At 51.2% G+C, this 11,455-nt stretch overlaps 1 protein-coding gene across 2 annotated transcripts; it reads right to left on the bottom strand.

The window, feature by feature from the left end:
* Window positions 1-959: 959 nt before the first annotated feature.
* COMMD4 (COMM domain containing 4) lies at window positions 960-6,174 on the bottom strand. Of its 2 annotated transcripts, XM_066278231.1 has the most exons (8): window positions 6,094-6,174; window positions 3,763-3,834; window positions 3,503-3,568; window positions 3,258-3,297; window positions 2,931-3,050; window positions 2,699-2,779; window positions 1,602-1,778; window positions 960-1,499 (listed from the first exon to the last, which is right to left on the bottom strand). In XM_066278231.1, exons 1-8 carry the CDS (start codon window positions 6,094-6,096, stop codon window positions 1,459-1,461), a joined length of 600 nt encoding a protein of 199 aa, XP_066134328.1. In that variant the 5' UTR covers window positions 6,097-6,174; the 3' UTR covers window positions 960-1,458. The 2 variants fall into 2 exon arrangements, with proteins under 2 accessions (XP_066134328.1, XP_066134329.1); XM_066278232.1 differs by lacking the exon at window positions 1,602-1,778.
* Between the last annotated feature and the right edge of the window lie 5,281 nt (window positions 6,175-11,455).

The following is an 11,455-nucleotide window of genomic DNA, read 5'->3' as shown; positions in this document are numbered from 1 at the left end:
CAGTCCAACGCTCTATCCCCTGCTCCACCACCTGGTCAGGCCATAACCATTCTTGTAGTGAATGGTGGAGGCCATGGGCCCTTCCTACTTCCTAAGGAAGATGGCAGGAAGACAGTGTTCTCTCCTTTCTCCACTTGGGGCATCTGGCATGGAGGGGCCACTGCTTGCCGGCAGCCTAAGCACCAGGCCACACAGAAGAGCCACAGGTGTCACAGAACTGGGAGCTAGAACCCTGCTCTCCCACTTACAGACAGGCTATCCACTCTGGTCCTCCATCTACCTCCCCAACCCCAACCAGCCTAAATCAGCAGCTAGAAAGAGATGAGTCAGGAGGGGCCCACCTGTCCCATGGTTTCTCTCTCTCACAAAAACCTCTGATCTGAATTTGAAAAGAAACAATGTACACATTCCTTAACACTTGTTTATTCCTCCTGCTTGGGGAAACCACCCACAAGTATCTCCCATGGGGAGGGAGGGTATAAGGCCAAGGGTCACAGCTATCATGGCCATTCACATGCAGGTTCTCACTGAATTTGGGCAGACAGAAGAGAAACAGCAGAGCCTGACCAGGCAGTGGCACAGTGAATAGAGCATTGGACTGGGATGCGGAGGACCCAGGTTCGAGACCCCCAGGTCGCCAGCTTGAGCGCAGGCTCATCTGGTTTGAGCAAAAGCTCACCAGCTAAGAAAAAAAAAAAAAAAAAAGCTCACCAGCTTGAGCCCAAGGTCGCTGGCCCAAACAAAGGGTCACTCGGTCTGCTGTAGCCTCCGGTCAAGGCACATATAAGAAATCAATCAATGAACAACTAAGGAGCCACAACAAAGAATTGATGTTTCTCATCTCTCCCTTCCTGTCTGTCTGTCCCTATCTCTCTGTCTCTGCCACACACACACACACACACACACACACAAATAAAATTAAAAAAAAAAAAAAAGAAAGAAACAGCAGAGCCAGAGGATGATGGGCAATTCTGTTTATTGGTGTCTCACCAAGATAGGCAAGCCACAAGAAAGCCAAGAGAAGAACAGAAACCTGCTTTTACTCTGGAGGGCAAGGGATCAGGGAGGAAAAAGAAATCCTACCGCACCTCTCAGTGGGGGGGGGGGGGCACAGATTCTCTTCCCCTTCTGCTCTTTCCTTTCAAAACTTTTTGGTGTGAAAACCTCTGCTCCAGCACACATTAGCAAAACAATGGCCCTTCCCAAGCAAGAAGGTAATTGGCAATTTCACAGACCACATATACCTGGCGCTACCCAGACCCCAATGCAAACTGTAAGCGAGCAAACATAAAAATCATACTTTACAAACTTATTTGACCAACAGAAGGCAATGCTGGAGAAGCCCTCAGGATCCTCACACTGAGTTCTCAGTGGGTCCTGGACCTGGGGTCCTGAAGAGAGGTTCAGGCGGCAGCAACTGAACATGGCGAGGGCAGCTCCACAGGGGCCACTCTTCCCTCAGCCCAGGGTGCTCATCAGGCTCTGGGCCTGCTTCAGTTCTGCAGGGCAGAGAGGAAGGCAGCTAGGTAGCAGCCGGGTGGTATCCAGGAGGGGGGCCTCTAATCCCCCACCCTGCACCTCCAGGTACAGCTGAGTCTCACCCGCCAGGAGGACCTGGAATTTGTCTGCTGAGAGGGACATGGAGAGGGGCTGGGCCGGGGCATCTGGGGCAGCGGCCACCTCCAGCTGCAGGTGCACCATAGGCTCCTCCGCAGACTGCAGCAGGCTGGAGCTCAGGGTGTAGTCCACCCGCCAGCCAGTGCCTGCCAGCCTGTTCACTGCAAAATGGGCAAGCGCTCGCGCTCAGGTGGGCCAGGCAGCCCTCAGCTCACCCCTGGCTCAGCTCTCAACCCTTCAAGGCTGTGTGGCCTTTGAGCTCTTGTGCTCCTGACCTCTGGCCCATGGTAGGTGCCCAGTAACTGGGAGCTCACTCTCCACAGCGGATCTTAGAGGAAAGAAACCTGGTTATAGGCCCTGGCCATTTGGCTCAGCGGTAGAGCGTTGGCCTGGCGTGCGGGGGACCCAGGTTCGATTCCCGGCCAGGGCACATAGAAGCGCCCATTTGCTTCTCCACCGTCCCCCTCCTTCCTCTCTGTCTCTCTCTTCCCCTCCCGCAGCCAAGGCTCCATTGGAGCAAAGATGGCCCGGGCGCAAGGGATGGCTCCTTGGCCTCTGCCCCAGGTGCTAGAGTGGCTCTGGTCGCAGCAGAGCAACGCCCCGGAGGGGCAGGGCATCGCCCCTGGTGGGCGTGCCGGGTGGATCCCGGTCGGGCGCATGCGGGAGTCTATCTGAATGTCTCTCCCCATTTCCAGCTTCAGAAAAATACAAAAATACAAAAAAAAAAGAAAGAAACCTGGTTATAGCCAGGAGTCCAGCTCTGTGACTGTGACGTGGGCCCAGGAGTAAGTCTTTTTTTTAAAAAAATATTTATTTATTCATTTTTTTTTTAAATAAGAGAGAGAGAGAGAGAGAGAGAGGGGGAAGGGGGGGAGGAGCAGGAAGCATCAACTCCCATATGTGCCTTGACTGGGCAAGCCCAGGGTTTTGAACCGGCGACCTCAGCATTCCAGGTGGACACTTAATCCACTGCGCCACCACAGGTCAGGCCAGGAGTAAGTCTTTGGAGGACAAGCACCTCCCATGCTACGTGAACCTTCTAGGATGGACCCCACCCAACTGTGGCAGGCTCCACACTCACCACGCAGGCTGCAGGCCCGCAGGTGCTCCTGCAGGGGGCTCTGCTTCTCCTCATAACAGCGACACAGGCTGGCTGCGTGCTCTGGGGGCAGAATGAAGGTCCCCTGAGGTCGGAGGTGGGTGCTAGGGCTACTGAGAGGGCAGGTCTTGGACTCCTGGACCAGACAGGGCAGGGCAGATCTCAGGGCCATGTGGCCTGGCCTGCTGCCCTGGGCCTGCCAGGGGCCACATACCTTTAGGCAGCCCCAGCTGCTGCAATTCACTGGACAAGGACTCGCCATCCACGTTATGCTTGGCCGCACTGGAGAGGATGAAGCTTAGCACTGCCACGGTGGCCTTCACATCACCGGACTCTGGGGAGACCCATGAGTGGGACAGGGGTGTCACTGTGGCCCAGCCACCTCCTTCTTGCCCAACTATCCTCCGCTCAGAGCCCCAGGCCTCCCTGAGCCACAAGCATTGCCACTGCTGCAGAAGACACTGGGGGCAAGGGCCTCTGTACCAGGCTCCAAACCAAGTAGCCAGAGTTGCCTGAGGTCCAGACTCAGTGGGGTACTCACCAAACCTGGCGTCGGTGGTGAGCTTCAGGACCTTCTCATACTGTTGGGGAAGGAGGCCCTTAGGAGTGCCAGAACCCTGCTCGCCACCCCACCCCACCCACACCCACACACAGCCTGGATCCTGTGGGAAGTATCCAGGGTGGGCAAGAGGTGATCACGCATCTCCCTGCTCTGGGTACTCTCAGGGCAGAGGGGATCACAAGGTCATAGGATAGTGGGGTACTAGGCTAGGGCCAGGCACTCACGTCAATTCCCTGTCCCAGAAGCTCCTTCAGCACCTGGCCACACAGCAGCCTCAGCTTCACAGAGGACTGGAAGGAAGGCCTGACATCAGCCAGACTGGCCTGCCCCGCCTCCATGCTGGGTCTGGCTCTGAGGGTCAGCCCTGTGATCAGTCACACAGCATGCCAGGATGGGCCAGGCCCCAGGACCTCATAGTCCTCCACTCCCAGAGCTTCCCTTCCCCAATCCCTTTGTCCTCCCAAGAAAACCCTGTGCACTCAACAATCTTGGCGAGTGTGCTGATCTCTGCCAGGACCCAGTCGGGACAGTCCAGATCACCGCAGAACCGGAACCTCTGCACAAGGGTAAGGCAAGCAGTCACGCTGGGGGAAGGCCTGAGGTGTGGCCATGTGTCTCCCAACACTGTCGTTCCTTAGGGACCCCTGCCGCAGGGGCCAAGATAGATGCCCCCTGGCCACTTGATCTCCCTGGTTACCAGGCTGTTTAGAGAACCCTCACCCTGACCCATCCTGCCACCAAACCTTGTTCTGATGCCTATACCAGATAATCTGTTCAGCAAACATTCACTGGGTGCCATCTCTGTGGCTGATCCCATGGAACAAAACAAAGTCCCTGGCCTCACAGCTAGTGATCTCTCTCACATCCTTCTTCCCCTCCCTGCCTGAGCCACACTGACCTCCCTGCTGTTACTGTTACACCGGGCACACTCCCACCCTCATCTCTGTGGTCTGTTTGCTCTCACTTCATTCAGATCTCTTCCAAATGACACCTCTTCTGATGGGCCTTTTCTGAACATACTTTCTTTTTTTTTAGATAGGAGAGAATGAGGGTGGGGGTGGGGGAAGCAGGAAGTATCAACTCATAGCAGTTGCTTCCTGTATGTGCCTTGACTGGGCAAGCCCAGGGTTTTGAACCAGCAACTTCAGCATTCCAGGTCTACACTTTATCCACTGTGCCACCACAGGCCAGGCCCATACTTCCTACTTATTCATTTACTTAATTTTTAAGAGAGAAAGAGGGGAGAGAAGCAGGAAGCATCAACTCATAGTTGCTTCCTGTATGTGCCTTTGATTGGGCAAGCCCAGGGTTTGGAACCAGCAACCTCAGTGTTCCAGGTTGATGCTTTATCCACTGCACCACCTCAGGTCAGGCAGGCCCATATTTTCTAAAATAGCCCCTTGCACAAGAAAATATCAGAGGCCAGTGGGTGTGTTCATTATCTTGACCCACGTAATGTTTTCATGAGCCCATACTGTCAAAATGTATATTTACAAGTGTGTGGTTCTCAATAAAGCTGTTAAAGAAATAGTCACTCTTTACTATCATGTCCTGGCCTCTTATGCTTCTTCCTTGATCAGCACAGCCATGATCACAGCATACAACATGTTTTATTACTTACTCTCTTCTCTGTTAGAATGCAAATCCACCCTGCCCATCATATCTTGCCAATATCCTCCATTCCTCAGTGTCCTGTTTGCCAGGCAAAGCTCTAACCCACAGAAACACACATTCATTCTTCCACACTTCTGCCTGGGCTGGAAATAAACTCCACAAACCCAGGCTCTTCCCACTGAAGTCTGCTTCCCTTCCCGAGTTTCCCACCCCACTGAGCACAGCCACATGGGAACCAAACTCAGCCAGTTCCCTGCCCTTTTCTCTCATGCACTTAGCTCCTAATCCCTGACTGCCTCTTCCCGCCCGGCTTCCTATCTCCGCCCTAACTCAGGTCACGGCAGTCTCCTGGGGAGCTGCTGCACCAGCCTGGGCTCTCTGCTCCCCTCTTGCTCTCTCCATAAGGTGGCCTAAAGGATCCTCCCAGCTTCCCAGTGTCCTCTTCTTAAAGTCCAAACTCCTATACGTGGCTCTCAAGACCCAGCAAGCTTTGGTCTTCGCTTACCGGTACAGCTTATCTTCTTATTACTCATCATTTCCCACCCTTCCAGCCCCGCCACCTAACACTTCAGACTCCGGTACACAGCTGCCGTGCACTGAGCCAGGCTTCTTCCCTGTCCCGCCCCTAGACCTCACTGCTAACACTGCGCCGGGTGCAGGTAGGTCCCTTCCAAGTCTCACCACAACAGCTACACGAAGCCGTAGCCTGCGCCCTCCCTCCCGCGCCTAGCGCGCAAAGAGCACGTGCACGCGAGCGCTTAGCAGCTGCCGCAGTAGGGACGCGGGGACGGGATGAGAAGTCCTACCCTGAAGCCTATCCCCTTCCGGTTCTGGGAGGAGAGAAGGGGCTTCTCAGCTAGGATATCAGACTGCGCCTCCTCCCAGGACGCTCCTGTCCGAGCCCCACAGAAGCCAGAGTGGGCACGCAAGGGGAGGTTCTGCGGAGCAGAGGACGGCCTGGAAGGACCATGCTCTGGACCCGGCCAGACTCGCTCAGGGGCGGGACTTCCTCCCCGCTACGGAAGCGCCCGGAAACATCCACGCCTGGCTGCACTGTGGGCGGCGCGGGCTTCTCGACCCCTGCCCCTCGGCGTGCACGGTGGCACCTCCGCCAGCCCCTCGCGCCCGCGCTGAGGGGACTAGGAGACCCAGGAACCCTGCCTACAGCCGGCACCGCTGCCTGGCTTCCCCCAGCCCTCACCATGGCGCTAGGGAAACCCGCCCGGACGCTCTCCTTCCTGCCTCTCTGGGTCAACTGCGGCGGCGGCAGATCACGTGATGCTAGGGCGGGGCTCTAACTGGGCGTGGCCCTCCTGGGTGGTGCGTGGCTTTCACTCGGCGGGGGCGGGGGTGGGCCAAGGTGGGGTGGCTCGCTCCAGCGGGGCGGAATGCTGGCGCTTCCTGGTTTCCCCAGAAACCCCCTGGAAATGGCCTGCACCACCTCCGGTTTAAGGGAGGGACCCAAAGCAGTGGAGGGTAGGACGTGGCAGCCATTTAACTTGTTCGCGTTCAGGGAGCAGAACCCTGGATCGGCATGCGCTTCCTGGCCCCCCCCCCCCCTTGGTTGGGCCACTGTGGGTCCACAATCTCCGGGTTAGTACGGCCCTGTGCGTGAGTGTGTGCTGGGGTGACAGCTGGGTTTTTACAGCGTCATTCCACGGCAGTATATACGGTCTACCGGAAAGCCCTGTCCGTTTTTTGGAATAAAACAAAATACAAATTTTTCTTACCATCAGTAAACTTTATTGAATAATATAATTGCCATTATTATTAATGATTTCTTGCCAGCGTGAGGGCAATTTGTATATCTCATTTTTGAAAAATGTTTTATCTTTTGATGCAAAAAATTGAACCAGTGCTTGTTTGATATCTTCTTCAGTTTTGAATTTTTTCTTCAAAAAATTGTGTAAGGACAAAAACAAGTGATAGTTGGAGGGTGCTAAGTCCAGGGAATATGGTGGATGCCACAGAATTTCCCAGCCTAGTTCTGCAATTTTTTTTTTTTTTTTTTTTTTGTATTTTTCTGAAGCTGGAAACGGGGAGAGACAGACTCCGGCATGCACCCGACCGGGATCCACCTGGCACGCCCACCAGGGGCGATGCTCTGCCCACCAGGGGGCAATACTCTGCCCCTCTGGAGCATCGCTCTGCCGAGACCAGAGCTACTCTAGCGCCTGGGGTAGAGGCCAAGGAGCCATCCTTGCTCCAATGGAGCCTCGGCTGCAGGAGGGGAAGAGAGAGACAGAGAGGAAGGAGGGGGGGGGGTGGAGAAGCAAATGGGCGCTTCTCCTATGTGCCCTGGCCGGGAATCAAACCCGGGTCCCCCGCACGCCAGGTCAACGCTCTACTGCTGAGCCAACCGGCCAGGGCCAAGTTCTGCAATTTTTTGACAAGTCCCCAAAGCAGCATATGGCCTGGCATTATCATGATGCAGTATGATGTTCTTCCTATTGAACATCGCCGGCCTCTTTTCTTGGACTGCTGTCTTTAAATTATCCAGCTACTGACAATACTTCTCCGAATTGAGCTTTTCGTTCGGTTTTAAAAGCTCATAATGTATTGGTCCTCGAATGTCCCACCATATACACAACATTCTCTTATTCAGAGTCAAATTTGGTTTAGAGGTAGAAGGGCTAGGTTTTCCGGGTTCACAATATGCCCTTTTCCTTCAGATGTTCTCGTAGATAATCCACTTTTCATCCCCAGTTATCATCCGGTTCAAGAAGGGCTTGATTTTGTTCCGAGCAAGCAGAGATGTGCATATGACGACTCGTCATCCAAATTCTTCTGACTTAATTCATGTGGCACCCATCTTGAATATTTCCACACCAATCCTGTCTTCCGAATATGGTCCGAAATGGTTTGCTGAGCTGAATTAAGCCTTTCTGCAATCTCCGATGTTGTCAGAAAAGGATCTTGCTCCAACATGGTCTTTTTTGTTTGTTTGTTTTTTTATTTTATTTATTTTTTATTCATTTTAGAAAGGAGACGGAGAGAGAGAGAGAGAGAAGGGGGGAGGAGCAGGAAGCATCAACTCCCATATGTGCCTTGACCAGGCAAGCCCAGGGTTTCAAACCGGTGACCTCAGCATTTCCAGGTCGATGCTTTATCCACTGCACCACCACAGGTCAGGCCAACATGGTCTTAACAACATCGTCATCCATCAAAGATGGTCACCCAGAACGTGGCTTATCAGAAAGGTCGAAATCACCTGTTTCGAATTTTTCGAACCATCTTCTGCATGTCCTATCAGAAACTGTACCTTCACCAAACACTTTCAACAAATTTCTACATGCTTCTGTAGCATTTCTTCCTTGTTGAAATTCATAAAAATTACAGTGGCGTAAATGAACTTTATCAGTAGCCATGGGTACTCTATCGCTTCACACATAAGACTAACGTGAATCAACTGTTTTAATTTGCTACGTCAGTATGTATACATTAAGTGATAAAAATAGAGAGGCACAGCCCTGGCCGGTTGGCTCAGTGGTAGAGCATCGGCCTAGCGTGCGGAGGACCTGGGTTCGATTCCCGGCCAGGGCAGACAGGAGAAGCGCCCATTTGCTTCTCCATCCCTCCGCCGTGCTTTCCTCTCTGTCTCTCTCTTCCCCTCCCGCAGCCAAGGCTCCATTGGAGCAAAGATGGCCCGGGCGCTGGGGATGGCTCTGTGGCCTTTGCTTCAGGCGCTAGAGTGGCTCTGGTCGCAACATGGCGATGCCCAGGATGGGCAGAGCATCGACCCCTGGTGGGCAGAGCGTTGCCCCATGGTGGGCGTGCCGGGTGGATCCCGGTCGGGCGCATGCGGGAGTCTGTCTGACTGTCTCTTCCTGTTTCCAGCTTCAGAAAAATGAAAAAAAAAAATAGAGAGGCACACATGCGCCAAATAAACATGTGCTTACGTGTCGAAACTTGTGATAGAAACGAACAGAACTTTCCGGTAGATCTTATACAAACAGAAAGCTGCCTAATGTAAGTACAGAGCTGTAATGCTGGTGGCTGAGGCCAGGCAGGTTCGCATTAGATTCGGGCAGACAGAAAAACTGGGGAGCTGAAAAGTATGAGGCCATAACCGTTTATTGGAGGCTTGCAAAGATAGGTGAGCAAATAAACAAAAGTGAAAGAACTAATAAAGGAAAATCTGCTATTCGCAGTAAGGGCAAGGGAGCAAGGAAAACCGCACCTCAGCCCCTCAGGGTGGCAAGAGAGCAAACTGGAAAAAATCCCTGCGCAAGGTAAGCGCCCATAGCCTTATATAAGCTAAGCACCCACTTGCCTCTCCCACATGCTCACGTGGTAAAAAATAGTGCTTGCAGCTGGTAAACCCCAGGAGCAAGGCTAACACAGCTGTCCCACCAGAGCTTAGTGAGTTTTCATACACAGGGCTCGCAGGTGACTGGTGCCCCCAGCATTCCCTCCAAGTACCTGGGCACTGTTTCTCCTTTTGATCCCCCCCCCCCCTTAGTGGCGTAGGGCAGTAACAACATGCTCAGGAGCACTCCTTCCCCAGGCCTTACCAACGTTCGATATTTTATCTTAAATTTCCCTGATATAAGGGGAGAAAAATATGTGGTTTTAAATTTTATTAGTTGTGAATTGGAACAAGTAGATGATCTAGGAAAACTAAGTTTCCAATATTCATGTGAAGAGGTAAAAACCAACAACGCCCCCCCCCCAAAAAAAAACCCCAGTAGCAACAATAATACACAAGAGAGTAGACTAATAACCAGTCAAGAAGTGCAACAGCTGGTCTTGGTGTGTGTATTTCATTGTGTATCAATAGCTATAAGAAAAAATATGGGCCTGACCTGTGGTGGCGCAGTGGATAAAGTGTCGACCTGGAAATGCTGAGGTCGCTGGTTCAAAACCCTGGGCTTGCCTGGTCAAGGCACATATGGGAGTTGATGCTTCCAGCTCCTCCCCCCTTCTCTTTCTCTGTCTTTTCTCTCTCTCTCTCTCTCTCTCTCCTCTCTAAAATGAATAAATAAAAAAAAAGAAAAAATATAATAGAATTGGAAAACCATTTTTATTAAAATGGAGGAAAAAAATTAGGAATAGATGGAAACTGCCTTAAATTGATTGTAATGCCGGTGGCTAAGGCCAGGCAGGTCCACATTGGATTCTGGTAGACGGTAGAGAGACTGCAGAGCCAGAAAGGGTAGAGACATTACTATTTAATAGATTCTCACAATGGCGTTGGACCAAACAGGCATGGCCCCTCGCAGTGGTGGGCAGGCAGTCCACCATCCACAGTGCCCTATCCATGATCCCCCTGAGCGCAAGCACCCCACAACCTTACATAGACCATACACACGTGATGCTGCCATGTGCTCACGCACCTATCAGGCAGAGTGCTTGCAGCCGGTAAACCAGTGAGCAAGCCTAACACAGCTGTCCCACAGTTGATAGAATTTTAGAAAAACAAAACAGCAAATGGCAAACTAACAGTCAAATGATTTAAATTTGGAAATAAGGCAAAAGGGTGGGTGGCATGTCTTTGAATTGTCATACTGGAGCAATGTCTAATACTTGTTTTGAAAATAAAGATTTGACTATAGCAGTGGTTCTCAAATATTACATCAGGGTCACCTGCAAGGCTGTTAAATCGCTGAGCTCCCCCCCCTCAAAGTTTCTAAATAGGTCTGAGGGAGGGGGACCTGAAAATTTGCATCTCCAATATGTTCCCAGGTGATGATGATGCTTCTGGTTTATGTACCTGAGAGATAATATGTTAATTACAGATATCTGTCCAGTAGAAAAGATAACCCCAAAGATTACAGACTACTAATTAAAGATTAATTGCCCTGTAGGACATGAACAAGTTTTGTCTAACTGAGCACACATTTCAAATGCCTTTCCAAGTGCACTATACTTTTTCTCAAAATGTTCTTTGAACCACCTTTACCATGTTACTGTTCACTCATTAATTTAAAAAATACTTGGCAGACATTTCTTCATTATTTGTATGAAAGTCATGAGTTTCATTTTTTTTGCAAATTAACCTTTGATACAGTATACTGAGTGTTAACCTTAATATAAAAGGCCAAAGTGAGAGGCAACAAGCATTTATTTGAAATAAAAAAGAATAGCTATTCAGCCTGACCAGGCGGTGGCACAGTGGATAGAGCATCGGACTGGGATGCAGAGGACCCAGGTTTGAGACCCCGAGGTCCCCAGCTTGAGTGTGGACTCATCTGGTTTGAGCGAAAGCTCACCAGCTTGGACCTAAGGTCGCTGGCTTGAGCAAGGGGTTACTCGGTCTGCTGTAGCCCCCTGGTCAAGGCACATATGAGAAAGCAATCAATGAACAACTAAGGTGTCCCAATGAAAAACTAATGATTGATGCTTCTCATCTCTCTCCGTTCCTGCCTGTCTGTCCCTATCTATCCCTCTCTCTGACTCTCTCTCTGTCTCTGTAAAAAAAAAAAAATTTTTTTTTAAAGAAAAAAAAAAGAAGAGCTATTCAGGAATCACTAACTCAGGCATAAATCCAAATAGTGTTCCTATTAGGATACAAAGGGAAAATGTATTTATTTATTTATTTTTAAATTTTATTTTATTTATTC

Source organism: Saccopteryx bilineata, chromosome 4 (genome assembly GCF_036850765.1).
Source record: "Saccopteryx bilineata isolate mSacBil1 chromosome 4, mSacBil1_pri_phased_curated, whole genome shotgun sequence".
Classification (NCBI taxonomy): Eukaryota; Metazoa; Chordata; class Mammalia; order Chiroptera; family Emballonuridae; genus Saccopteryx; species Saccopteryx bilineata.
Note: the sequence above shows the minus strand (reverse complement) of the source record. Positions and strands in the feature narration are given on the sequence as shown.

Excerpts from the sequence above, each read along its gene's own strand:
- COMMD4 (XM_066278231.1), bottom strand. Across the intron at positions 3,569-3,762 it reads TCAGCACACTCGCCAAGATT|TCCTCTGTGAAGCTGAGGCT; the intron begins GTTGAGTGCACA and ends CCTTCCTTCCAG. Across the intron at positions 1,779-2,698 it reads GCGGGCCTGCAGCCTGCGTG|TGAACAGGCTGGCAGGCACT; the intron begins GTGAGTGTGGAG and ends CCCATTTTGCAG.